The sequence below is a fragment of the Sander lucioperca genome, chromosome 17 (genome assembly GCF_008315115.2).
Source record: "Sander lucioperca isolate FBNREF2018 chromosome 17, SLUC_FBN_1.2, whole genome shotgun sequence".
In the NCBI taxonomy this organism is placed as follows: Eukaryota; Metazoa; Chordata; class Actinopteri; order Perciformes; family Percidae; genus Sander; species Sander lucioperca.
Genome location: NC_050189.1, coordinates 9,723,286 through 9,750,970, shown reverse-complemented (window position 1 = coordinate 9,750,970; position 27,685 = coordinate 9,723,286). Strand labels below are relative to the sequence as shown.

Below are 27,685 nucleotides of genomic sequence, written 5' to 3'. Positions count from 1 at the left end.
TTGCATTTACTGACAGGAATAACATCGGGAGAAAACAATGCTTTAAATGTTTTAAAGACAACTTTGCGGTATGAAGGTATCTTGCAAACTAGTAATACAGTAAACTAATCAAGAGCACTTTCCCTGAAAATGGCAGCAGGATTGTCAACTACAGTGTTTTTTTTCATTTTGAGGCTCGTTTTTTAAGATTATTTTTTTGCTGCTTTTTTCCCTTTATTTCAGAGTGACAGTGGACAGACAGGAAAGGTGGGAGAGAGATGGGGGATGACACGCAGAAAAGGGCAGCAGGTCGGATTCGAACCCGGGCCGCTGCAAAGGCCTCAGCCTACACGGGGTGAGCTAGCGGTCGCCCCCACAGCAAGACGTTTAAAGTGTTTTCAAATATATAATGCTATTTCAAGATACTAACACAAGTAACACACTTTAAAATCTGTCCAGGCAAACAACATCAATCTAAATAAAAGGATCTTGTCTGCCTCTTCACAGGTATCTGGTGTATTCAGTCAGCTGAATTTTATTTAAGTGCAGCGTGTAAATGTTTTAACCAGGCTGAACCAATTCAAACTGTCCCCTGTTTGTATCATCTAGAGTGAAGAAGAAGAAGACACCTATGATTTTTTTTTTTGTCTAAAGACGCCTTTTCAGCAGGACAGACGCGGGCAATAACATTTATTCTTCATTCAAACTTCAAGGTAATTTTTTTTAAATTATAAACACTTGGAAGAAACACAGACAGAGAGGTAACCTGAACCAAAGAATGACAACCCTGAAAACAGCTAAATACCTACAACACTAACACTAACAATACTGACAGTGAAATGAAAGCAGAGGCTGTGGATTTCTTTACACAAGAACTCAGTTTAAAACTGATTTTACTGTCCTGCAAAATGAATAAAATGCACCTAAAGAACTATGTTTTTTTTTTCTCCTGACATTCTTAGAAGCATTCGGTCTTTTCATTACGTGTGTGTGAACGAAGCCATCTGAACTACGTCAGCGTTAACGGGTCTCTGACACTACGCCGCCTCCAAGCAAAATGCACAGTGGTTTCTTAGGAGCAACAACGGGATCGAAACTCGGAAGGCAACATCTCACACTGCCCGAGTTTACGGGTACACGGAGACAAATTTGTTAACATCTGATAGAGAGCAAGTCCCTCGTGTTTGGAAAGGCGAGCAGAACAAACTGGATTAAAACTGGAGCAAAAGTCTGGACTGATGTGTTGTTAAGCGATTTTCAAAGGTTAATTAGTGTGATTTATGCTGAGGGTAGCAGAGCTGGAGTTAATCCCTCTCTGACCTGGCAGGACGACGAAAAACCCGGTCCAGTGAATGAGGTGCTTGTCAGTCTGTGCGACTTTTTGTTTACAAGGCCTGGTTGGCTCGTAATTGGCCGGCGTGAACCCAAAACGAACCAAACGGGACAAAGTCAACTTTTCCACTCTGGTGCGGACCAAAAAGCAAACTAACCGAACACGTGATCCCACCCAACCTTTGGACTTTAGAAGAAACCACTGTGAAGATGCAAAAAAAAAGAATAGATATTAAGAGATTGGAGTTAAATATTTCTCTCGTCCCTGTTTCCTTCAGTTTCTATTTGCTTAAGTCAACGGGGGCTATTTAAGGATCCAAAAACCTCAACACACACACACACACACACACACACACACACACACACACACACACACACAAATATATATTTAAACTTACACGTACTTCAGGAAATCCCGTAGGATCTGCGTGGATTAGTTCCTCTCCTCTAACCTTAGTGTTCAGACTTTGTGTTCTTCTGTGTGAGTGTGTGTGTGCGAGTGTGTGTGTGTGTGTGTGTGTGTGTTCTTATCTGCGTACATCATCTATCTAAAAACATAACATAGCTCAAACCTCTAGATTAACAAGAGTAAATCCCCGACTTAACCCGCTAAACCCTGAGCTGTGCTGGAAGATGGAGGGGGGGGGGAATAAGGAGAAAGGAAGGAGACGGAAGACGAAGAAGAGGAGGAAGAACACCATGAGATTCAGGAGGATGCAAAGGAGGAAGAAGGCTGAGGGGAGACGCAAAGGGAAAAGAGGAAATGAGTTGTGAGAGAAGAGGGAGGATGAAGAAGAAGAAGAAGAGGGGAAGAAGCAAAGGAGACGAGGACAATGAAAAGGAAGGAGAGAAAACAGGAGGAAAATGAGAAAATGGAGAAGGACGAAAATGAGACTGGGGAAGAGAGGAGGAAGAACAGTAGGAAAAGTAAGTGGAGGAAAAAGGAGAGGGAGGAAGTGATGAGGAAGAAGGAACGTGAAGGGGAGAAGGAAAAAGAGGGGAAGCAAAGGAAAGGAGAAGGATAAAAAAAAGAAAGGAGGGGAGAACAGGAGGAAAAAGGGAAGGAAGAAAATGAGACCGGGTAGAAGAGGAGGAAGAAGTATGGGCTGAGGAAAAAGGAGGAAATGAAGAGGAGGAAAGAGCGTGATAGGGAGGGAAAAAGGAAGAAGATGATGCTGAGGAGGAAGAGGAAATAAAGGAAGCAAATATATAACATGGGGGTTAAAAATGTACGGTTGAGGTGTTAATTGTTATTGCTTTCATTTTTTTAAACACTATTTTTTTAAACTGCTGAGGAAGAGCGCATAGGACAATAAAGAATAGCTGAAGTTGTACATTTAACAATACCTTTTCAACAATACATCTTGGATTTCTGAATGCACTCGAAGGCAGCATACGTTGCAGCGAAGCATACTGTAACGCGTCAAAGAGAATAAAAGTCCCGTCTGTATTTGAGGTTCTTCTTCATAAAGATTGAATGGAGCGATGAGAGTTGGACAGCTTGAAGGCGTTCAGTCACCGCTGCCTGACCTGACTTTGCCTCGACGCTGCCGGGAACCAGCAGGCGGTTAAAAAAAAATAAAAAAAAAAGATCAGACAACGACATCACCATCTTTGATTCTGTTTCCGCCTTTTTATAAACGAGGCAACAAGCTTTTATTCTCCTTCTCCTCTGCATGAGGGCAGAAGAGACGGAGAGAGGGATGAAAGTCGTGACGGAGGGATGGCGAGGAAACAGCCGATACATGCTGAGATCTGATAGCAACTTTTTGGAAATGCATCCAGTACAGTGATGCAGTGTTTCGGATGAGTGGAGAGACAGTGAAGGCACACATGGCACACGCACGCACGCACGCACACACACGGTTGTCATGTCAGAGGCGTTCGTGAACCTTAGGCACTATTGCTCATCAGGTCTATCTGTAAAATTATCTGGAACACACACACACACACACACACACACACACACACACACACGGTTGGATGAAGTTCACAAGTTCATCAGTCAAAACTTCAGCAAGATGACAGAATCCTTTTAAAGACTCGAGCAGAAGAAGAAGAAGAATAACATGAAATTCAGCCCCATTACACTTGTAGAAACTTGACATTGTTTTTCATTGTGTCTGCTTTTTTTCCCTTTTTCCTTTCCTCCATTTTTTTGTTCCTGGTCTCCTCCATCATCACTCTGCTGCCTTGGCTGGTCCGAAAGGTCCCACCATCTTCATGGCAGCGTAGTTCTGTAAGGATGGAAAGAAAATGTTACTTTCCCTTTGATTCACCCTCATTTGCTTTCTTCTTTTTCCCTCTGGACGGACGACAACAGACAGATAAATATAGATTTCCATTCTCTGTCTTTCTCATCCACATACTATCTTCTTTGCGTCATTTTCTCCATCTTTTTCTGTCTTTCTTTGTCATCCAAATCCATTCCCTTTATCGTTCTTTCCTCTTCTTCTCCTGTACTGCCATACCAAACTATACCAATAAAACATTATATATCAAAGGCCAATATAAACACATTTATTTCACATGTATTCTTTTCTATTTAACTGTTTCTTAATTTCTCAATTTCATAGTATTTTTTTAATGATCTTTTTTTTTTCTTTTGCCTTTTTGGTCGTAACTCTTTTGTTTTTAAATGTATTCTGTCTCTCCACTCATTTCCTGTCAGTCTCTTTACTTTCAGCCATCTAATGAAACACAAAAATGCCATTCAGAAAAAGCAACGATGATGGTTTCTTACACACACACACACACACACACACACACACACACACACACACACACACACACACACACTCAAACTCACCGGGAAGGAGTAGAGGAAGACGCCGAGGAAGAGGAAGATGAAGAAGAGGATGATGAAGAGGATGATAAACCACTTGAACCGCCTCCACAGGATGAACTTGAGGGTCTTATAGGGGGAGGAGAACCACAGGAAGGAGGTCTCTGGACGCCTGGGAGGAGACAAGAAGATGGGAAACCATATTTGTATGTTTGTGTGTGTGTGTATATGTGTGCGTGCGTGCATATGTGTGTGTGTGTGTGTGTGTGTGTGTGTGTGTGTGACTCACTGAGGCTCCTCCAGGTGAGGGTTCATGTTGGGTTCGTCTCTGCCGACGCCAGCTGGTCTCTCCTCGTGCTCCTGCTCCGTCACGATCTCCAGAGACATCTCCACCTTCCCCTGAAACACAGACGACGGGCCTTCATCGCACCGGCAGATTCATCCGTGCATTTAACTAGAAGCACGACGACGTAGCTTGTGAGCTAAGTGCTAACAACGCTCGTTAGCCAGGAACTAGTCTACACCGATGATTCATTTACGGGATTGTTTCAGGTGCCGTCGGAAATTCCACCGGATATCCCTATTTTTCGGCCGGATGCCCCTCACTGTCCGCTTTCTTTGTGATGGAATTCTAAACTCCGGTGGATTCATGAGGACTATGGTTAACTGCTCCTCAGATCTCTGCAGGGTAAATCCAGACAGCTAGCTAGACTATCTGTCCAATCTGAGTTTTCTGTTGCACGACAAAAACAACCTTTGAACGTACACGTTCCACCAAAACAAGTTCCTTCCCGAGGCTATTTTGCAGAGGCACCGTTGCTCCGTCCGGTGCTTAGCGCCGCCCAAGAGGATTGTGATTGGTTTAAAGAAATGGCAATAAAACAGAGCACGTTTTTCTCCCATCCCAGAATGCTGTGTAGACTGGCCAGACCTTTCTTTGCAGCGCTGTGGAGGAAGGTCTGGCAATGCGAGACTAGCCGACAAAAGGTGACCGGGAGCCGGCTACCTAGCACCGCGAGATTACGGTCCTTTCAGGGACCGTGACAGTCGAGTTTAGCAGACAAAAAGTATTAAGCTTTATTAGTATTGAGCATAATGCGGCGACGACAGTTAAGTTAAGGCACCAAAACAACTAGTGAAGTTTAGGAAAAAGATTGTGGTTTGGATTAAAACACTCCTGCGAACAAACACACGTTTCCTGGGTGAAAGTCTTTTGTTTTCCCCAGGAGGCGAACTCCGCTCTCTGGCTTGAAAGCCCTGCGTCCGCCTATGACGATTGTGATTGGTTTAAAGAAATGTCAATAAACCAGAGCACATTTTTCCTCCCAACCCGGAATGCTGTGTGGACTAGCCAGACCTTCCTCCACACAGCGCTGTGGGGGAAGGTCTGGCAATGCGAGACTAGCCGGGAACATGCGTGCTTGGCGTGGGTGTGTTTGATTTTTCTCACAGCGATGATCTTCTCTCCGTTTTGCTCGTAGGTGCAGGGCCACCATCCTTTGACGGTCTTCTGTTCGAACAGAGACACCAGTCTGTCCGTCGGCTGGCTCAGCAGCTGCAAGTTGCATTTTTCTGGAGACTTGGCCGGACGCAGCATGTGGTTCAGGTCCATTACCAGGTGACCTAAAGAAACAGGACAAAATGAATCATGACAACAAGGAGGCTATCTGATAACCTCAATAAACAATTTCTTCGGTATAAAAAAAAAACTGTCTAGTTGATCCCAACTCATTCAGTCAAGATCAGTGTTCGATTAGTAGTCTGTAAAGTCTTGTTGGGAAAAGTCTGCTTCAGTAACGGCTTCACAGTGTCAGTTCATACAGCAAACATTAACATTACAATTCTCTATTTAAACAAAAAATAGGTTTCACTTGTTATACAGTGACTTTAATGAGTGCATTCAGGGATTAAAGGGTTAATTTCTACACGGCAAGTGGTCTGTGGTGTGAGGATAATCCAACCTTGCAAAGTGAAGCAATTCCCTGAATAGAAACCCCACTGTGTTCTGAGTATTTTTTCTTGTAAATTTGTGAGTTATTTCCCGTATTTTATTCCCTTCAATTTCAGAGAATATCCAAGTTTTTCTCGGAATATTACCCATCCCCCGGCTCCATAATTATACACTTTACAATGGCCGTAATACGATGTCGTACAAACCACCAAGTTCTTCTTCTTTCCATGTATTCCAAACCAACATGAAGTGTAGTACATCTTGTGTGGCAAATTATGTTGTTCCCCCAGACACAGAGTGTCCACAACAGTAAATGTGAAAGCTTTAATGAATTCATATTGTCTGAAACTGGACATTGATTTCTATAAAAATGTTAAAATGTCAGGCGCCCGGATAGCTCAGTTGGTAGAGCGGGCGCCCCTATGTAGAGGTTTACTCCTCGACGCAGCGGGCTCGGGTTTGACTCCGACCTGCGGCCCTTTGCTGCATGTCATTCCCCCTCTCTCTCCCCTAATGTCTTCAGCTGTCCTGTCAAATAAAGGCCTAAAAATGCCCAAAAAATAATCTTAAAAAAAAATAATTGTTACTTTAAGATGAAGAGAAACATTATCACTCGTTTTCACATCAGATGTCACTAAAGTACTGAACAAAAACAATATAAAATCAATATGTAACTAGTTTGCAGGTTCAGTGTTAAGTGACGATGCCTTCAGGAAGCATGTCTTAACCCTCGTGTTGTCCTCCCGGGTCAAAACAACATCGAAAATCAACAGTTTTTCGACACATTTGTTCATGCGTTTTTCAAGATTTTTCACGTTTTTGACGCTGTTTCAAACATTTTTATCACCTTGTTTGACGCTTTTTTCAAAGTTTTTTTCTGCCTTCGAGGCTTTCAATGGCTTTTGACGCTTTTTTCAATGTATTTGGCGCTTTTGTCACTTATTGCCATTTTTTGTCAAAATTTGTTGACGTTTTTTAAACATTTGAACTGTACTTGCGAAGACCATTGCATGGAACCATCCATGTTATTTTTGGGCAATTTTGTTGAAAGTACACCTATATTTCTCATATAGAAAACTTTGAAAGGGGGTCAGACTTGACCCGAGGACAACAGGCGGGTTAAGCTAAAGGAGGTGTGAAAGATGGATATTACGATATTAGCCTTGAGATGCTTTTGGGAAACCCAGATCTGTATAAACCAGCTGAGTCAGCTCTCCCTATAGCCAGTTTTTCTTAATGACTAATTGCTGGGTGTGTTCTGAGTGAAATACAGACGATCCTGTGGTGAAAGGTAGTTAGTAGAGTTCTGATCATCATTGACGTTAAGTATGCAGGGAGTGTGGGTAGATGAACGACTGAAGAGAGACTAGATGTCCACTGGAAGTGTTTTTCCACATCTAGCTGCAGTTTGACAGTGCGGCAGTAGGAAAATGGCTCGTGTCGGACCCTCGAACCGTGCAGGAAGATTAACAGTCAGCGGTCCGAGCTGACGAGCTGGAGACAGGCAGGAATGGAAGAAATATGCTTTGAGGTGGCCACACACCCGCGGACTGTATGAGGTGAATAAACTCGAGCGAGAGAAAAAACGCTGCAGCGGAGTGAGACGGTGACGGACGGGAACAGATCTGGATTCCTCATCTTCCTCCTCCTCTCGCACCGCAGACGGACGCTCAGTCTACAGAGCGTCATCCTTCATCTTTGGCAAAGGTGAAATAATACAGAGGGGAGTGAAATAGGAGAAGCACGGCGGCAAGTTATTTCAAGGGACAGGGCTGGGGCAGCGTCAGGGGTGAAGGAAAGGCAGAATTTTGACAGCTTGAGAAGAGAAAATAAAATGGACCCTTCCTCTCTGTGAAATGTGCCAACACAGTGGAAATGGAAGAGCGTTAATTCTAAAGATAAATGTTATCGCAGTAGTTTGTCTGTACCGACAGCGCACATGTGGTTCCCTGGATGGATTTACCACCTAAAGATGAATTAACTTTATTTGTACAACTAAAAGGCGTGTATGTATGTTTCTGATTTACTTTAATAAGCAGTAATCTGGGAAATATGGATCCATTTCCAGTAAGCCTTTTACTCATGTTTAGTTTGGAAGTCAGAAACATCAGATCTAGTCTCGTATCCACAACATTCCACTTCTGGGATTGCTCTGTTGCAGCCGGAAATTCTGCTGGATTTCACTCTTTTCGGCAGACAGCTAGCTAGACTATCTGTCCAATCTGAGTTTTCTGTTGCACGACTAAAACAACATTTGAACGTACACGTTCCACCAAAACAAGTTCCTTCCCGAGGCTATTTTGCAGCTGTACCGTGGCTCTGTCCGGCACTTGGCAATGCCCAAGACGACTGTGATTGGTTTAAAGAAATGCCAATAAACCAGAACACGTTTTCTCCCATCCCAGTATACTGTGTGGACTAGCCAGACCCTCCTCTGCAGCGCTGTGGAGGAAGGTCTGGCAATGCCAGACTAGCTAAAATCCAACGGAGAGATGAACCTGAATCTCTTCTGTCACTCCTGCACTACAATTGTACTGATTGTAATGACAGGCGCAATAACTTGACATATGTTTTATGTCTTTTATCCATATTCAACTGGATGGTTCCAAATTTGAGCCAACAATGTGGATTAAAGATATTTACCTGGGGAATATTGTCACTAAATAAATGTATTAGTCCTGTTAATGTATCATGAAAAGCAGCATTTAAAGCTAAAGATAGGATGAAAGAAGTGCATTAATTTCATAATAGAAATGGGATTTTCTCCGTTTGGTTTAAAGGCAAACTTAATAAAGGTCGAAAGAAAATGAGAAGGCAACACTAAAAACATCATCGCCAAATCGATAACCAATGGAAACGCACGCACGCACACACACGAACACGAACACACACACACACACACACACACACACACACACACACACACACACACACACACACACACACACACACACACACACACACACAGTGCATTTCACTATCTTTGTGGGGACCCATCATTGACATAATGCATTCCCTAGCCCCTCACCCTAACCTTAACCATCACAACTAAATGCCTAACCTTAACCCTTACCCTCACCCTAACCTAATTCTAACCCTAATCCTAAAACCAAGTCTTAACCCTCAAACAGCCTTTTAAACTTGGGTGGGGTCCAGCGTTTTGGCCCCACAAAGCTGTCCGGACCCCACAAGTATACTGTATTCCCGGTTTTTGGATCCCACGAATATAGTTAAACGAGAACACACGCACACACACACACACACATGCGCACACACACACGCACACACACACACACACACACACTTAGAGCCCAGTGTTTTACCGAGGTAGTCGTCGAAGGAGAACTTGTCATTGTCCCAGATCTGGATGGTGAGTTTAGGAGCCAGTTTAGTCTCAGCTTTATCCAGACTCCAGAAATGTTCCTGCAGACACACAGAGGGAAAATAAAAGAGAAAAGTTTACCATTTTCTAACATCTACTGTCTTTCTATGATGTATATTCACTCGATATTAGGGCTGTGTGATATGGTCAAACTCTTCTATTGTTTATGTCCAGTTGGTGCGACTATAATAAATGATTCTCTATACTTTTATATATTGTTGTAAGACTGTGTTGGATGATGAGACAGAAGAGTGGAGAGAGACGCTCTGACATGTTGGGAGGCTCCTTTCAGTTTGGAGCAGCACTCCATCGACACATCTCTCACTACATCACCACTTCCACATGGGGACACTTTCTTTCTGCACACACACATTCGTTTCTGTGTGTGTGTGTGTGTGTGTGTGTGTGTGTGTGTGTGTGTGTGTGTGTGTGTGTGTTAGACCTATTATCACCTCTGGTAAATCCACACTAAACTGCCAGACAGTATCTGATCCTGTCTCACCTTTGTACTAATGGGCTTCACTGTGCAGCTGCTGCACACAGAGATTCCTCTATATCTCATTCCATTCCCTCAGTCGTCCTTTTTATCGGTGCGTGTGACACCTTGGCTGTTATGTTGATAAAAAAACAAGAAAAAAAGGCTTTTCACACCTGAAATCAAATCGGTCCACTGTGATTCGCAGCAAATGTCAATACGTCCCTGTACCTTTTCCTAGAAGTACTCGGCGAGGAGATTTTCCGCAAATTACTTTCTTATTTTATTTGTCCCAAAAGGGCAATTGGTTTTGAACCACTGAGTGCAACATAAAGCAAACATGAAATAGCATTACTCAGGCTGCACTTCGCCCAGTGGAAGCCTGAATTCTAAAGTTTTCGATGAGTGATGAGTGACTTCCCACATGCTGATTTCCAGTCCTGAGTCCATTCGGGGAATCCACAGTGTCTCAATTAGCAGGAATGAGAATATCTATCTTGATTTACACTCATCAGACGGGGTCTCTCCCTCCATTACCAGAAACTTGTTCCGGTCTGGGTCGTAGTAGTCTATATCCATGACGTTCCACTTCCATTGTTTTTTTGCTGCCGGAAATTCTGCCGAATGTCACGCTTTCCTTGTGTTGGCATTTTAAACTCCGGTGGATTTCTGAGGACTATGGTTAACTGCTCCTCAGATCTCTGCAGGGTCAATCCAGACAGCTAGCTAGACTATCTGTCCTATCTGAGTTTTCTCTCGCACGACTAAAACAACTTCCCGAGGCTATTTTGCAGCGGCACCTTGGCTCCATTTGGTGCTTAGTGCCGCCCAAGAGGATTGTGATTGGTTTAAAGAAATGCCAATAAACCAGAGCACGTTTGTCTCCCATCCCGGAATGCTGTGTGGACTCGCCAGACCCTCCTCCGCAGCGCTGTGAAGGAAGATCTGGAAATGCGAGACTAGGGTCGTAGTGACAGCAGGTGTCCAAGAGGCATCCAAATCAAACAACCAATACCACCTCAACTGGCTCTTTGTTAGTTAGGGGTCTAAAATCTCTTTAAAATCTCCTGATCTGATCTGATCTGATCCTGGATACTATAAACTGTGGAGCTGTGAAGACCTCTGGTCTGAAAGGGCTGTTGATTAAAAGACAAGTTTATTTTTATGTAACAAGTCCTACTTTACACAATTTCAAATGCTGATTCATGCATGGATTACACATTTTATTTAGAAATACAAAAATGATTAAAATCCAACGGTAAACATGGATAACGTGATTCTCTGATTAACATATTGTTTGATAGAGATGCTTTCCTTTTGTGCACTTTCTTAGACTGTAGTCTACACACTAATATAGTGATAGACTGATCAGTCCAGGCGCCACAGCTGGAAAGATTTGAGGTTTCAGGTGAGAAATAAATTGAAACAACACAAAAGGCTCTTGAGCACTCTATATACTTTTTATATGCTTTCTGTTAGCATTTAAACGCCATGGTGTCCTCCTGTCTATCCTCACAATTAAGACTTTCTCCTCAGAGGACCAGGACTCACTTTTTCCTCTGAATATTATACTCAAAACGTCAGCGCTGACTTTTAGCAAGGCGAACACACAAAAACTGTGTAGTATTTTACTGAACAATGCATCTGATGTGCTCCCTGTATCTGGCCGTATGTTTAAATGACTCCTCTCTGCTGCCTGCGTTATGACTTCACACTCACTCTCTAAATCAGAGGTCTAAATCCACATCATGCTCTCACACTTCTTAACAACACACGCAAACACTAGGAGTAAACACACTACACCCTGAGTGTGTGTGTGTGTGTGTGTGTGTGTGTGTGTATGTGTGTGGCTGCTAAAGCATGTACGCATGTCAGTGTGTGTGTGGCTCACTATATCCACAAACTCTGTCCAAGTACATAAAGTTATCAATCCACAGCTGTCAAAAGCAGGGGTGGGACGCAATATACAAGTGTGTGTGTGTGTGTGTGTGTGTGTGTGTGTGTTCTCTACAATATCTAACAACATCAATCAACTTCCTTTTTGTTGCCAGACTGCTAAGTACAGTACAGTCTTCTTTAGACTTTAGACGTTTCCTCATCCCTCTTTCACCCTCTCCCCCTAAATTAAGCTCTATTACATTCAATTATTGCCAACGCTAAATAACGTATTGTTGTATTACATACATTTTAATAAAAAAAACTACCGATGACAAGAAAACAATTATCTTAGGCTTACATATGTATTCTTTTTCTCTCACAGTTTCCCATTTTGTTTCTCAAATTATTTGTGGCGTGTAGTTGATGGCCGTGTAATAAAGCATCTTTTACTCAATCCTAGCAGCTACATCTTACAATTCAACATACTTAACAATAACACGTGACTTTAAAAGTAGTTCGTAAATGTGAGAATCTTTTCTGAAATTATTTGCAGGCTGAAATTTTTATTTATAATTTAAAAGGAGCTTTTATGTTATTCCTTTGGAAAATAAGGACTTTTATTTTTGCATATAGCCTACTTCGTTTATGTTTACTACGTTTATTCGACTTTAATGCTGCTATAATCAACATATTAATATGAACAATTGATCCAATGACCATGCAATGTTAAAGCCGTTGCACAGATTGACAAACCCATAGATAATTATTAGCCGATTAACTCCTATTAAGGAGATTCTTTTACATCTGTTAGCTCAGTGTTTTGGTTTTACGGCCTGCAGATTTACTGTTTTGGTTCACTCTCACCCCAAAAATCAGTCAATGCAGGTTTAAAAAACGTATGGTTAAGTATATTTATCAGCCTATATTCCTAGCTTGCACAGATTTAATAGGGCTGTGCTTGTGTTTTGTCAATGATAGCAGCTGCAGCACATGGGAGATGCAGTGTACATTCGCAGCACTCCAACTTTTAATATTTCAACATGCAAATAAACTTTATAGTATAAATAAGATGCCGGACATTACACACATTTCGAATATCTGTAGAAATATACTTAGAAAAGTTGAAAAGTCAGAATTCTTCAGAAGAGGATTAGGGCCATGTGAACAAATGTATTAGAGAACATCAGAATTCTGAGAAAAAAAGTCTGAATTCTGACTTTTTTTTTGTATTCTGACTTTAAACTCAGAACTTACATATTTGTTTTCACTTGTGGCCCTAATACTCTTCCATAGAATTCTGAGGAAAGCACACTTTAGGTTTTCTGAGCTGAACTAATCGAGCTGAAAGAGACAACAAGTGCGAGCGTTGATCAGACCCTGTGACTCAGTGGTTATATCACCGACCGCTGAGCTTTCTGGCTTCATAAAACTCAGTTTCTGGCTCCAGCTCTGTTTTGGAATGAAAGCTCTCCACCCAGCAGTGTTTTATTCAAAACTCCCTCTCGTCTCCTTGTCTTCTCTCTGATTGAGGATGCAGCTACGAGCGATGCGAACGCTGTCGTAAAACATTTCGGCTGCGGGCGGCTAAAGAGGCTCGTTTTCACGCCAAGTAAAGCAAATGACAGCCATGATGTTATTCCAGTATTTAGTGTGATGTTATTTTAGCTCTTCGCTACATGTTTCTGTTGAGTCTCAGAGATTCAACAACATCTAACTCACTCCTCTTCCTCGTCAAAATGTCACTTCATTATTTTTGTTAATTGTTAACTCCTGCTTTCATTTACGTACTTTTAGAGGGGACATGCAATTCATCAATTAACTGATTTCAACCAGGTTCAGTAAACATTTCTCTAATAAATCGGGGAATCTCTGTATGTGTGTGTGTGTGTGTGTGTGTGTGTGTGTGTGTGTATATGTGTGTCTGTCTTTGAAATATCTCATGAACCATTCATCCAATCTACTTCACACTTGGTTTCCTGGGTACTCAATGAACTTGGGGTTTGGAATTTGGAGCAGTTTGGACAGCATTGGATATTGGATATTAATAAACTGTGAATTAAACTAAACGACCGCACAATAGGTTGGGGGAAAATGCGCTGACATAACGCTGGCTCTTCCGTGTCTACCCTTCACAATAAAGCCCAGCTTAAATTCACTCAGAATTTCGCTTAGAGGAAACTCAATAAAAATGCATTTCTGCTCTTCACAATAAAAGCCCATCTTAAATTCACTCGGATCATTTCGCTAAGAGGAAAATCAATAAAAATACACTAGATATCAAACAAAAGCCAGACACTGTATCGTATTAAGTCGCTGTGAGCTGTAAATTCAGCAGTTCTAAGCACACAGCAGACGATAGCGTGGCAGAGCTGAGCGGGCAAAGAGAGGTCTCTTTCTCACTCAGACTCACCCTGGGTCCGGTTGTTGTAAGTGGGCTGCTAACTTAGGCTAAAACACTAATAACATTACCGTTGGCAAAATTCCCCCGCAGATTGTATCCATACTTCAACGTTTTAGTAAATTGACTGGATACTCTCGCTGTTTTACTTCCTTCCCGGCTGTCCGAACGGCCCACGGCTCACGTGAAAATAGACCTGGGACGTATCTTTAGCGGAGTGGAGAGCTGCTTCACGCACGCTTCTGGGACACGGCGTGATGCGTCTGGTGGAATATCAAGCATTGACTCAAAGGGCTGCGATTGCTCGCGGTGCACCCGGAAGGCAGCGCAGACGCGCTTGGTGGAAAATAGGGTTAGGTTTGCGTCCTTCCTCAAGAATTTGACGTTTTTAATTTAAAAAAAGTAATTTCCCCATACATTTAATGTCTCGTTGTGGGGTTTTACGTCTCTTTGTACGTAGTCTCTTTTTGGTCATTTTTGTTTCCTTTGGGGATGTTTTGGGTCTCTGTGGTGATTTGGCGTCTCTTTGTAGTCATATTGTGTATCTTTGTGCTAGTTTTGCGTCTCTTTTTTTCACATCTTTTTGGACCATTATTATCACCCTATCTGTGTCTAAAACGTTGGAAATGCTAGAGCAGATAATCAATAAATAACTCTCAAAAAGCTTAAAGACAAAATTTGCTAAAGAAGTCCGACTACAAGCATTAGATCTGAGAAAAGTCTTCTGGTTACATTCATTTGGCTAAGGTGCTGCCCAAAGCGGCTCGGGTGCTGCACCTAAACCTTATAATGGCAGGAAAAACCTGATAATCAACTTGTTTTGTTTCATATTGCTGCTGCAGAGTTATTTAGTACAAATTGCTTGGTGACAGAAAATCTCTGAGAGTCTTTTGCGACATGTAGCAGCCTTTCTCGATGTATTTATTGCGCCAGTTGATATTGCGATGGCGATAAAAAAACAATAAATAAAACGATATATTGTGCAGGCCTAACTTCTACTAGAATTTATTCTGGTTTGAAAGTGCTTCATGTTGAAATGTTATCTTTATGTTAGTACCCTACTTGTATTTACTTTGAATTGTGAATTTTAAACTTTCTACCCTTTATGTACATATTTCGCTTTGTGTCAGCACTAGGAAAGTGTTGGTTAAAATGTGTCTGAATAATCCTATAATGGATGGGCCGTGTAAGCGGCCAGACACGAAAATAAACAATTCATTCATTCATATATATGACAGATGACAGACTGACCTTCTTGTCGACGGCACAGAGTTGCTCTGCAGGTAAATAGTGGAAAGGAAACAGGAATCTGTAGTTGAAGTTTCCCTCTCCGCCCAGAGAGCGGTAGTGGACGTCGGTCTTCTGCTTGTTGTGTTCGTGTCCGTCGAGCCAGCTGAGAGTTTACAATCAAACACATGATGCTCATGGTTAATTGTTTTTTTTTGTATTTAATAATTACGATGAGATAATTAATACAGTATTTTTAAAAGAGAACCAAACAAAAATGAAGAAATGACAACAGAGGCCTTCATGATTCATGTACCCTTTAACGTAGATGTCACTCATTTTCTCCCCGCTGACGCTGACATCATCCAGGATGACGTCGCTGGTGTTCCAGATGATGCAACGCAGGAAGAACCTGAGCGAGAACCAAAACTTTCCATGCATTTATTGGTGTATTGATTGTATTTGTTTAGTGATTTTATAATACTCATGTCATTGTTATGTGACTGAGAAGATGAATGGATGAATAGTTGGCTGACAGTTTAATGGATGGATTTTAAGACTGAGTGAAAGACTGACTAACTGACCAATTGGTTGACTGACTGATTGATATAATGATCGACTGATTTATTGTCAACTGACTTAGTAACTGACGTACTGATCAAGAAAGCAACTAACTCACTGATTGAACTGATGAACTGAATGATTCACTGACTATCTAGTCTATATCCCTGACGTTCCGCTTCCGGGATTGCTCCGTTGCAGCCGGAAATTACACTGGATGTCACTCTTTTCGGCCTGATGTCCGTTACCTTCCGCTTTCTTTGTGTTGGCATTTTAAACTCCGGTGGATTCATGAGGACTATGGTTAACTGCTCCTCAGATCTCTGCAGGGTAAATCCAGACAGCTAGCTAGACTATCTGTCCAATCTGAGTTTTCTGTCGCACGACTAAAACAACTTTTGAACGTACACATGTTCCACCAAAACAAGTTCCTTCCCGAGGCTATTTTGCAGCGGTACCGTGGGTCCGTCCGGGGCTTGGCATCGCCCATGACGATTGTGATTGGTTTAAAGAAATGCCAATAAACCCAGAGCACGCTTTCTCCCATCATCCGTATACTGTGTGGACTAGCCAGACCCTCCTCCGCAGCGCTGTGGAGGACGGTCTGGCAATGCGGACTAACTGATTGATTGACATCTTGATTGATTGACTCACTGACGGACGGACTGTTTGAACGATTGATTGGAATACTAACTGACTCACTGACTGACTGATCGACATATTTATTGATTGAGTGACTGATTGACATTCCAACTGACTGACTGACTTAACGACAGACTAACCATTGATTCATTGATTTACTAATTGATTCACTACTGGCTAACTAACTCACTAACTGATTGACATCTGAACTGAATAATTAACTGACTGACTAACCAAGTAATTTACACACTGATTGATTGACTCACTCACTGACATTCTGACTGAGTGTGTCAACCATGGAAAGGTATGGTCCATCTCGTCTACAGTGCACTTAACATGTGTGTGTGTGTGTGTGTGTGTGTGTGTGTGTGTGTGTGTGTGTGTGTGCGCGTGTTTTTGTCCCTACTTCTTAGCCTTGCGTGGTGTGATGTTGAACGGGGGTCCAGGGGGTCCCAGGGACTTGGGAAACAGGTCCACCCACATCATCAGACGGCCCTGACGGACAGCACAAACGACCAATCAAAAGACAGAAAAGGACACAGAAAAACAACAGCCAAAGAGAAGCTAAAACAGAAGCTAAAACACTTACATTTTTCACGTATGATTACCTGCTCTATGTCGGGCTGCAGTGGACTGTACAGTGGTCTGGTCTCCACATGTTCAGGTACAAATCCCATTTTCCTCAAGATGACGAGGGACAGCCGCTCCTTAATTGGACCGAGGTGACGTTTAGACACATTTTTGTCCTCTGAAAACAGACACACGCACACACACACAAACACACACACACACAAATCGAGGTTTAAGTGTAGGTCATAGCACTCTTTTAATGACTATTAAAGCTCTCTGAGTGGAGAATGGAAACACAGAATACTGGGTGGACTGGGATGAGAGCAGTTCACATAGGAATTATTTATTATTCACACACACACACACACACACACACACACACACACACACACACACACACACACACACAAACACACTCTAAGCTGTTCATGGGTTTGTGCATCACAAATGACTGAGGAAAATCTGCGTTGGTTCCAAGCTAAACTAAAATATCAAACTAACGTCAAAAGTTTATGACTGTAAACTTAGAGTCACCTCGACTCTGAGAGGAGAGGAAGAAAAGACTGAAAAGTGGGTAGGAGAGGAGAGGAGATTAAATAGCAAATAGACAAGAAAATGAGAGGAGAGAAAAGGAGAAACAGAGGTATGTGAAGTTGAAGAAAAGAAGAAGAGAACAGAAATGAAAAATGTAGAAAAGAAGAGAGAAAGGTGGATGAAAAGGGGGGAGTAGAAAAGATGAGAACGGAGAGGATGGTATGAAAAGTGGTGAAAAGAAGAGCACAGCAAAGAGAAGAAGAGAAATTAGAGAGGAGGGTGAGTGAAAGAAGGACTGAAGAAGAGAGAAGAGTAAACTCAGGTAAGAAAGAGAAAAAAGAAACCAGGGGAAACAAAAAGAAGAGAAAGAAAAAAAAGGAAGGGATAGGAAAGGGGCGAAGGATAAGCAAGAGAGGAGGGGAAGAGAAGAGTGATACAAATGGCAGAGAGAGAACATAAATTGTTAAAAGACCTAGCAAGGGAGAGCAGAAGGGAAGAAGAAGGAATAATAGAGTAGAAAAGATGAGAAAAGGTAGAGAAGAGAAGAAGATGGCAGAAAATGGAAAGAACGGTGAGTGAAAAGAGGACTAGACAAAACAAAAGTAAGAAAGAGAAAAAAGAAACTTGGGGGAGGAAAGACTCAAACGAAAAGAGAAAGAAAAAATCAGAGGTAGGAGAGGAAGAGGAGTGCGGCCTCTCGGCCAATTAGCAACCGCTTTTGACGGACAGCAGGCTGACGCACGGTAACCGCGGCAACTGTGGAAAGAGAACGCAGAGGCGCTCCTCGCTAACCGAGAGACGACCACGATGTTGACGTTGGCTTGTACGCACACACACACACACACACGCACGCACACACACACACACACACGCGCACACACACACACACACACACACACACACACACACACGCACACACGCGCACACACACACACACACACACACACACACACACACACACACACACACACACACACACACACACACACATACACACAAACACACACACACACACACACGCACACACACAGACAGCTGTACCATAAATCACCAAAACGACAACCATGACCTTGTATCGCACCAGCCATGGAACATATGTGTGGGTTCAGTGTGTGTGTGTGTGTGTGTGTGTGTGTGTGTGTGTGTGTGTGTGTGTGTGTGTGTATGTGTGTGTATGTGTGCATGTGCGCGTGCAGGGGTGAAAATGAATCCTGAATATTTATCTCATCGCTCCACTCTTCAGGTGGTCCTGCGGTTTGACTCCCCCCTCCATGTCCTCTCCCTCCTCCTCCCAAGTTCTGCAGTTTTAGAAGCAGAGGAGGAGATGGAGGAGAGGAAGGATGAAGGGAGGTCGACAGAGGCAAAAAGTGATGGGGGAAAAGATGGAGCGAAAATAATAAAGGAGAAGAGAGGAAAGGAGTAAGAAAGTGTAGAGGGGACAGGAGGAACAACAAGAAAGCAGAAAGGAAACGGAAAGGAGGAGGATTGAGGAGAAGGTTGAAGGAGAGAAGTGGGTTCAGAAAGGAAAGGGGGAAAGAAAAGAGAGAGTATGGTGATTCAACGAAGGATGAAGGAGGGAAAATACAGGGGAAGCAAAGGAGATGAGGGGCAGGTAAAGGGGGAGACAAGAAATAAAGCAATCAGGAGAAAAGATAATAAAGGATGGAAAAGGACAGAGAGAGAGATATGGGTGGAGTGGAAGTTGAGTGCAGAGTGATTTATTTGCTGTGAATTTACTAAACGTGTCAGGACAACCACACACACACACACACACACACACACACACACACACACACACACACACACACACACACACACACACACACACACACACACGAGGATTATATAAATGTGTGTATTTTTGTGTGTTTGTGTGTGTGTGTGTGTGTGTAAAACCTCTAATTCACAAAATACTGTTTATTTATATTCTTGCATTATAATTAGACAACAAAATAATCCAAGCAGCAGAGAAGAATGGATGCTGATTGTCTGCAGTGAGTTTGATAAACCCTGTTTAATAACTCATTTGTGTCGTTAGCATGCTAGCCATGCTATCCCATGCAATCTATGTTTACACACCGTTTCCTGTCCTCACTGCACCACGCGAAGTACATTTTGCCGTGCGGATACTTTTTTTCACAGTTTAAGAAGTTAGTTTAATTTGCAGATTCATTATGGCATATATTTATTTAGTGACTGTTTAGTATTCGTTTTTGAGGATTTACGAGCGCTCGTCACTCACCAAGGTCTGCAGCGGTGTATCGGTCTCCTCTGAAGTGCACAACGTCGTCTTGGTAGACAGGCTTTCGCAGGTTTCGGCGCTCACACACTCTGTGCAGCAGCTGCCTGGGTGTCAGCTGGTCTCTCCACTGGTTTACCCCCGACCTAATGGGCGAGAGACATCGAGAGAGAGAGTGGGTGAGACAGAGAGCGGGGCAGAGAAAGAGACTGAAAGAGGCTGTTTTTTTTTGGTAAGGGAAAACCATGTTCTTTTACTTTTACAGACATATCTGATTGTAATTCATTCTATTGATTTTGGACTATAAAAAAGATTAGAAAAATACTAGATGAAAACAAACTACTACTTACACGCAGTAGGACTGCGGCAGACCACACCTGGCTCCGTATTTGGACAGAAAGCGGTTCTCCAGGTCAATCACCGTCTCTCCGATCTTCTCGTCTTTGGTCAGCATGTCGTGGTCGTACAGCATCACCCGGAGGTCCTTCTCCAGAGGGAGGGAACAGGTAAGTTCGAACATCCTGGAGGGGAAAAGAGCAGGAGAGAGAGAACTTTGAATTTTTCCTCTGAAGATTTAACTTTAAAGCCACTGAACACCTAGCCTGGCTCCGCCCTCCTACGTACTTCCGCTCAATTTTCATTTTCCTTCAGTACGTCATCTGGGTTTGCGGTATATTCGCGGTTTTTCTCCGGCCGATCTTTACCGGTCCAATCAGTGAACAGAGGGAGTGGCTGAGAACGATGACGGTGAGGTCGTGCGCTAGTTTGAGTTGTAGTTCCGTAATGGCGGCGGAGAAAGATGCGAGCGAAGCCATTCGGTCCGTTGTGGCAATACAGCCGAATATCCAGAAGTTAAAGCCCGAGCAAGAACAATCTTTGCTGAGTTTTGGAGTAAATCTCATCAGCGTCAGTGAGCCAATAAGCACGCAGCATGCTTCTACCAAGATCTAATAATGCTTGTGATTGGCTGTCTAACGTTACACGTCGTAGATACACACAGGGAAAACTCTACATTACGCCCCGGTATCAAAGTCATGGTATTGGTATTGGTATCTGTACCGGTATCGAATATTTGTGAACGATACCCAGCCCTACTGAACACCCACACAAATGATTTCAGTTATTCTGGGTCATTAGACCTCTGCTTAGGTTGAAGGTGGGCCGGAGCTCAGATGGGAATTTATTAGGTCACACATCTTTTCTACCAATACAGTAAGAATGATAAAGCTGTCATTTGCCCTGCCCTAACAGGTGCAACAAAGCTAACAGGAGACTCAGGAAGATGTCAGTCAGTCTTTAACACCCACACGGTCCTGGGAAGAGGTCCGATCAGCCAGATTAACTGAAAACACCTGTGATTTCAGGGCCTTTAAACGAGCTTTATCGATGTGAGATGCACAGCGTTCTACTCTAAGGTACAAAAAAATATCATATCATGTCAAAAGTTGTCCGTAGGACTGTATCAATAGCTGCACTGACTGTTCAGCCCGTCACTGAGAGCAGTTTACAGTCGGAGCTCTGCCCTTTGTGCTGACACTGGGATTGGTGTGTGTGTAGCGACCCCTACTGGTGTGAAAAGGAAGAAGAAGAAAAAAAGCCCAGAGGAAGAGAAAGACACAAAGAAGAGATTAAGAAGGAAAAGTGATCAGACAGTGGCTAACGTATTAAAGAGTGCAAGATAAATCAGTCAGTAGGCAGTCAATCATGCTCTTACTAAACACTGCGTGATGTCTTCATGGAAAAAAGTGCCTTCGTTTTTAATCTGAGTAATGTGTTTGGGCTGGAAAGAGCAATTCCACCCATCATTTAACATGTTGAATGAGAATATCCTCAATATTTCTGCAGTGTAGCAGCCCTATTTTCTGTTTTCACAGTCTCCAACTAAAACCACAAGTGTATGTGACACAGTTAAACTGAGTGAGAAGCCAAAAAGCTGCAAGGTAACAGGTGGTTTTCCTTTGGGCCCCAGACCTTCAGGGGCTGCACCACTAAAGCAGAGGGCCTTAAACTAACAACTTAACACCTGGTTTGAGCTTTAGCATGACCTCCTCCCATACTCAAAAATGCACCCAAAACCTGTATCCAAATGTACATGGTGCATGTTCCGGCATCAATGTTGTTTCTGTTGTGTTCTGTAAAGGATAATGTTTTTTTTTTTTTTTGTGATTAACAATTTTTTTTAACAAAATACAAAACATACAACTCGCAACATGAACAACCCTCCCCCCCCACCCCCACCCCCACCCTTCTGTCATCAACACCCATCCAATCAAAAATCAGGAAAAGATGACAGAAACTACAATATTCCAGGCCATTCAACAAAATAGGAACAAAATAGACAATAAACCAAAAACCAAATAAAGATACTGTATGTATAAATGACACCATAAGTTCTGTAAAGTATTTTGATGAAGCGGAGGCTAAAACCACTTTACAAAGAGAAACCGGTTTCAGTTGTAAAGAAATACTTTAACTCGTCAGCCTAATGCCGGCAGTCTTTTTCTCGTCTTGACACTCCTATAAAATCAAACATGTTTTATATTATCGTAAATATCGTTCTCTCGGACTGTAAAAGAAGGAGAAAGAGGTAGAGTTGTGGAGTGAACAAGACTGCCTCTTTGACGTGTTTCTGCTCCAATGTTCAACAGTTTTTCTTCTTGTAAATTTCCACCAGGAGCAGGACGGGACGTTATCTCAAAAGGAATCTCGTTGTAGTCTTGCAAATAGTGACCCTGCGAGATCCCCAGTCTTTGCAAAATATTATAGTATATATTAAAAACTTACTGAGAACTGAGACTGACACATTTTCTTTAGACGTGAGACGGTGTCAGACTTTAGCCGTTTAAAAAAGTCTTTTCAAAGTCTTCCAGTTAATGGTAGGCATTAGAGTATCACAATATGTTAAAGTGCAAAACACATATTAAGGAAAAACAAGGATGACTTGAAACTGAAACTTGAAACTGGGATAGAGACTCAGACAGACAGGCTGAAACCAAACTTCCAGCACTGCAGACTTGTATAGCTCATTACATTGAATTGTGATATCTGAAATATAAAACTATAGTGCGTAGTTTCTGTCTCCCCCATGACGAATTCTAAGTAATGACAACAAAACTGTCGGCGCGTCCACATTATACAAGCCTTGCGTGATTGCGCACCGCACCCACCACCCCCCCTCCCTCCACGCAGTTGCTAGTAGCCAAGGAGGACACGGAGGATTAAAAAAACATGATGGACTCTTCAGAAAAGGTCATTATCTTCACTTGAGTTTCTGCGTGCAAAAGTCACCGGACGACACATTCTTCTGTACACAGTCATACTGAGAAATACAGAGAGAGTTGTGTGGAGCTGATAGTCTTAAAGGACAATTTTGCCGCAAAATGAACCTAGGGCTTAATAACATATGTGTACCGAGTCAAATGTTCTATGGGACATGTTTTCATGCTGATCGAATGCGTCTCTAGCTTTAAACAAGCTACCGCAAACCGGTGGTTAGCTGCTAACGCTAGCTTTCGGGGCAGAGGGTAAATCGCTATTTTATACCACTAACAAGGATCAAAATAGCACCACACTTCAACGGTAGCATAATGAGGGTCCCTACATGTAAACCGAAGCATTGAGAACTTTGTAAGTGTACAGACAGTTTATTAAAAAGATAGATTATAAAGACAGTAGCGTTAATGTTTACATGTGGGCGCCATCTTGGAAAACAGTCATGAGCAGTTGAACAACTGATCTCAGCTGGTATTCTGTCTGTAATGGAGTGGAATGGAAATTTCTAAGTGACCCCAAACTTTTGACTGGTAGTGTATGTATTTTTTATTACTTAATTAACTTGGTTATTGTCTACTCATAATTTTCTTTTACCCAGTTTGTCATATTTGTTTATTGTTTATCTATATCATTTTATATCATTGTCCAATCTGTGTATCTTGTCTCAGTTTTCTAATAGCCTTGTGTTTACTGCTATTTGTTGTTTTGACTTTTCTTCCTGTTAAAAAACATTAAAAACTACTGATAACAAAAACAAAACAAAATTCGCAGACTTGTTTATATGTTACGTGACATTTCATCACATCACGTCTGCAGGGGCGCTGGGGATCAAATGAGATGTGTGACAGGACTTAAGTACCTGGATGAATTTAAAGAGGTTCGTAGAGGTTAGAGGATAAAAAAAAAAAGGTTTAATAATAAATATTATTCCTTTCTTTTACATAGTCACATCCATATTGACATGAATTGTCTTTCAAGTGAGGTCTGGTAAAGTTTGGTTACAGACTTTACTGGACTGGACTCTCTGGAAGTCTGCAGACTTGATGAAGTGTGGATTTAGACAGCACTCGCAGACATCCTGGGAACATGCATGTACAGTCTGCGAGTTTGGGAAAGTCCGGATGTTTGGTTTCAGCAACAGAGAGAGAGAGAGAGAGAGAGAGAGAGTGAGACAGAGAGAGAGAAAGAGAGAGAAAGAGGTCGAAGGGATGTAACGTACTTTCCAAAGACAGGGTCCAGTGTACATGGGATGTAGTTTTCATGGTCGTTGATGGTCTTTTTCCCCAAAGTGATCTTCACATAGGGGTCACACTGAAAACACAAAACTTTCTATTAACTCATTTGTTCTCAAATCCCCTTCCTTTGGTTGCACTTGTTTTATTTCATTTCATTATTCATGTTCTTTTCTTTCCTGACCATTTCTTTCAAGTACCTGAAAAAGTTGATACAAATTAAGTCCATTTATTAATTTACATCTTTTCATTTTTGCATCCTCAGGATTTATCAGTCCCACCCTCCCGCCCCCCAGCGTTACGTATTCAGAATACAAATTATGAGTAACTGTATTCTGTTACAGTTTCAATTTAAATAGTTGGTATTTAGAATACAGTTACATTGTTGAAATCAATGGATTACATGATGATACTTCTCTGTTTCACAAGTTTATTCACTCTCGCAACTCCATGCATTTCCCAGAAGCCCCAATATGAAAACGAAAAAACAGCATTTCACAGAAAGAACAGGGAGAACGAAATATAACTGTGAAGTGCAACCTCTGCTTGCCAGCAACCAACCTCCTTTCAGCGTCCAAATTACTCCACCTCCAACCTGAAGAAGCATCTTAAAGTAAGTTTTTTTTTTAATTAGCCAAGGATAGTCATCTGCTGTAGTTTTACTGGTCACCTTGCTATTTTATTGTTGACGTGCGACTTTACATTCTCCTCCTGAGTGCTGATTTAGTAGCCCCAGAGCCGTTGAAAGACTGACTAGCCCCGTTTGACATGTTAGCTAACGTTAGCTAAAATTAGCTCTTGGTAGCTTAGACTGCGGTTAGATTTTTGTAGTATGCAGTTCGGGACTACAAATATAACAATCTATCTGCTTGTTTAGGTACACATTCAGCCAGTTGGAACAGAAGAACACAACAGAATAGGCCTGTTTAGTAAGCTGTATGTGATGGCCACATTCCTACACTTATAACATGCAATTAAATGTGTAAGTAATCCAAGTATTCAGAATATGTAACGGAATACGTTACAAATTACATGGTACATTGTTACAATACATGTATTCTGTAACGGAATACGTTTTGAAAGTATCCTTCCCAACACTGTCTGTAGGTGACTCTCTCTCCTTCTTACTTTTTTGACACTTTTCTTTAATACTTTTTTAATGTTTTTTTGGATGCTTTTTGACAACTTGCCAAACCTATGGTCCCACCTCCCATTTATACGGGTTTTTTTTTAATGCTTTTCCACCTCCCATTTAGATATACATGCTTCACGAGAACAGGCTGGTGTTAATAACAAGCTGGTAATGAAACATGTTAAAATATCAGCTCTGTCCTCGGGTTAAATCATATAATGAAAATAATGATCAGGTCACTTTGTCCTCTCCCTTCGTACCTTCCCGTTGGTGTCTTTGGGCTGCAGTCCTTGAGCCTGGATGATGTAGATTCGGACCAAACACTCCTCGATGCCGTTGGGAGGAAGCTTTCTGAACTGTCTGGGGGGAGCGGGGACGGAGGGGTCCTCTGGCAGGGAGTAGATCTTGAACATACCCTGGTTAATGAGGCCACGGGGGGGGGGGTTTGTGGGGTTCAAATTAGAGACAAACACACAGTTAAAGAATATTAAGAGGCAAAATAATTGGATGCAGCAGAAGAGAACACCGTTTTTACCTTGAACTCTCCCACCACTGAAGGATCTTCTCCTTCATCCTGAGTCTTTCCTCTGTGCAGCTTAAACGTCTGACAGAAATCTGAGAGACCTTCAAAACCCTCCACCTTCTCCAACTCCTGGTCAAACACCTGAGGAAGAGGAGGGGAGGGGGTTTATCACATCTTGTTCGATTGCATTTAGATGCGTTGATACGTGTGCACGTGACACTCAAATACAGAAAGAAGAGATGGAGAGAGGGCTGAAAGGAAAAAAAAGGAAAGAATGAGAAGTTTGAGAGAGATAGAGAGGGGTGAAAGAGAAGAGAACAGAGGAGAAAATAAGGCTGTAAAGAAAATGAGAAAAATAAAAAAATAAAAAGAGGAAGAGAAGGAAAGAGTGACAACATGATTATTTGAAACACACACATGGTGGTATTTGCGTCATTTTTATTTTTAAGCATCTTTATCAGGTTGCCAACCAAACACACACACACACATTATTCTATATGGCATCATGGCAGAGTATTGGACCGGTGTAATTCCACTGGTATTGGATGCAAACTTGAGCCCAAAGCTACTCAACAGTATATTACACTCACACACTGCAGGGGCGCTGGCATGTGTACATACTGTATCTGGGCAGGGACGCCTATGTGTCAGAAGCACAAAAAGATTAATTTGTTTTCATTAGTTATGTTTGTCTACTTCAGTCTCACACGCACGCACACGCACGCGGAAAAATGACAAAAAAGGCGAGCTGGAAAAAGTGTTTCACTTGAGCATGAAACCAACAAAACTAGAAGTAACAAAACCAGTATTAAAACATAATTTCCACTTGGGATCATTAAAGTATGTTCTATTCTTATTATCAAGGTGAGAAGGGAAATGGAAAGAAAATGTAAGATAACTGGAACAGTTGACATCAAGGCAAGATCTGGAAGACCAAGAAAAATGTCAGAATGGCCGTGAGACCTGGTGAGAAATGCTTGGAAGAACCCATCACTGCAAAAGAGCTGCAAAAAATAGTGTTAGACACAGGTCTAGTTGTCAACAGGACAACGACACAACGTACTTTAAACAACAAAGACCTGCATGGCAGAGTTACAAGAAAAAAGCCTTTCCTGAGACCTCAATACAAAAAGAAGTGTGTAAAAAGAAAACAGAAGCCTTTTGGAACAATTTGTTTTGGACTGACGAAACCAAAATGGAAATGTTGGTCACAAAAGCAGCACAGCATTTATAGAGAAGAAAACCTTGCCAACTGTTTAGCATGGAGATGGATCCATTGTGCTTTGGGGTTATGTGGCAGCTGGAGGCACAGAAAACATTGTGCGGGTGGAAGAAGAATGGATTCCAACAACTATAAATACATTTTAGAGGCTGATGTTCGAAGGTCAGTCCAGAAATTGAAGTTGAAGAGAGATTTGGTATTTCAGCAAGACAATCATCCAAAGTATACCTCCAAATCAACCATGAAGTACCTCCAGGAAAGATGGATTACGGTTTTGGAATGGCCGCCACACTCCCCAGACTTGAATATCATTAAAGAATCTGTGGAGAGTTCTCAACCATGCCATGCAT

The 27,685-nt window shown here is 42.1% G+C and overlaps 2 protein-coding genes across 13 annotated transcripts in view; both read right to left on the bottom strand.

Moving 5' to 3' along the window:
- Positions 1-929: 929 nt before the first annotated feature.
- Positions 930-3,207, bottom strand: LOC118493529. The gene is made up of 2 exons (XM_035993685.1): positions 2,756-3,207; positions 930-2,498 (listed from the first exon to the last, which is right to left on the bottom strand). Exons 1-2 carry the CDS (start codon positions 3,182-3,184, stop codon positions 1,878-1,880), a joined length of 1,050 nt encoding a protein of 349 aa, XP_035849578.1. The 5' UTR covers positions 3,185-3,207; the 3' UTR covers positions 930-1,877.
- The window catches only part of dysf (dysferlin, limb girdle muscular dystrophy 2B (autosomal recessive)), a 123,912-nt gene continuing 99,171 nt past the window's right edge, over positions 2,945-27,685 (bottom strand). For all 12 annotated transcript variants that reach the window (XM_035993671.1, XM_035993676.1, XM_035993675.1 and 9 more), the window contains 14 exons: positions 26,126-26,254; positions 25,851-26,006; positions 24,446-24,537; positions 20,304-20,474; positions 19,957-20,099; positions 17,219-17,358; positions 17,017-17,105; positions 15,724-15,819; positions 15,432-15,573; positions 9,371-9,470; positions 5,547-5,719; positions 4,386-4,495; positions 4,121-4,268; positions 2,945-3,548 (listed from right to left, as the gene is read on the bottom strand). In XM_035993671.1, coding sequence (XP_035849564.1) covers positions 3,492-3,548; positions 4,121-4,268; positions 4,386-4,495; positions 5,547-5,719; positions 9,371-9,470; positions 15,432-15,573; positions 15,724-15,819; positions 17,017-17,105; positions 17,219-17,358; positions 19,957-20,099; positions 20,304-20,474; positions 24,446-24,537; positions 25,851-26,006; positions 26,126-26,254 — 1,746 coding nt within the window. In that variant the 3' untranslated portion in view covers positions 2,945-3,491. The remainder of the gene's footprint in view (positions 3,549-4,120; positions 4,269-4,385; positions 4,496-5,546; positions 5,720-9,370; positions 9,471-15,431; positions 15,574-15,723; positions 15,820-17,016; positions 17,106-17,218; positions 17,359-19,956; positions 20,100-20,303; positions 20,475-24,445; positions 24,538-25,850; positions 26,007-26,125; positions 26,255-27,685) is intronic.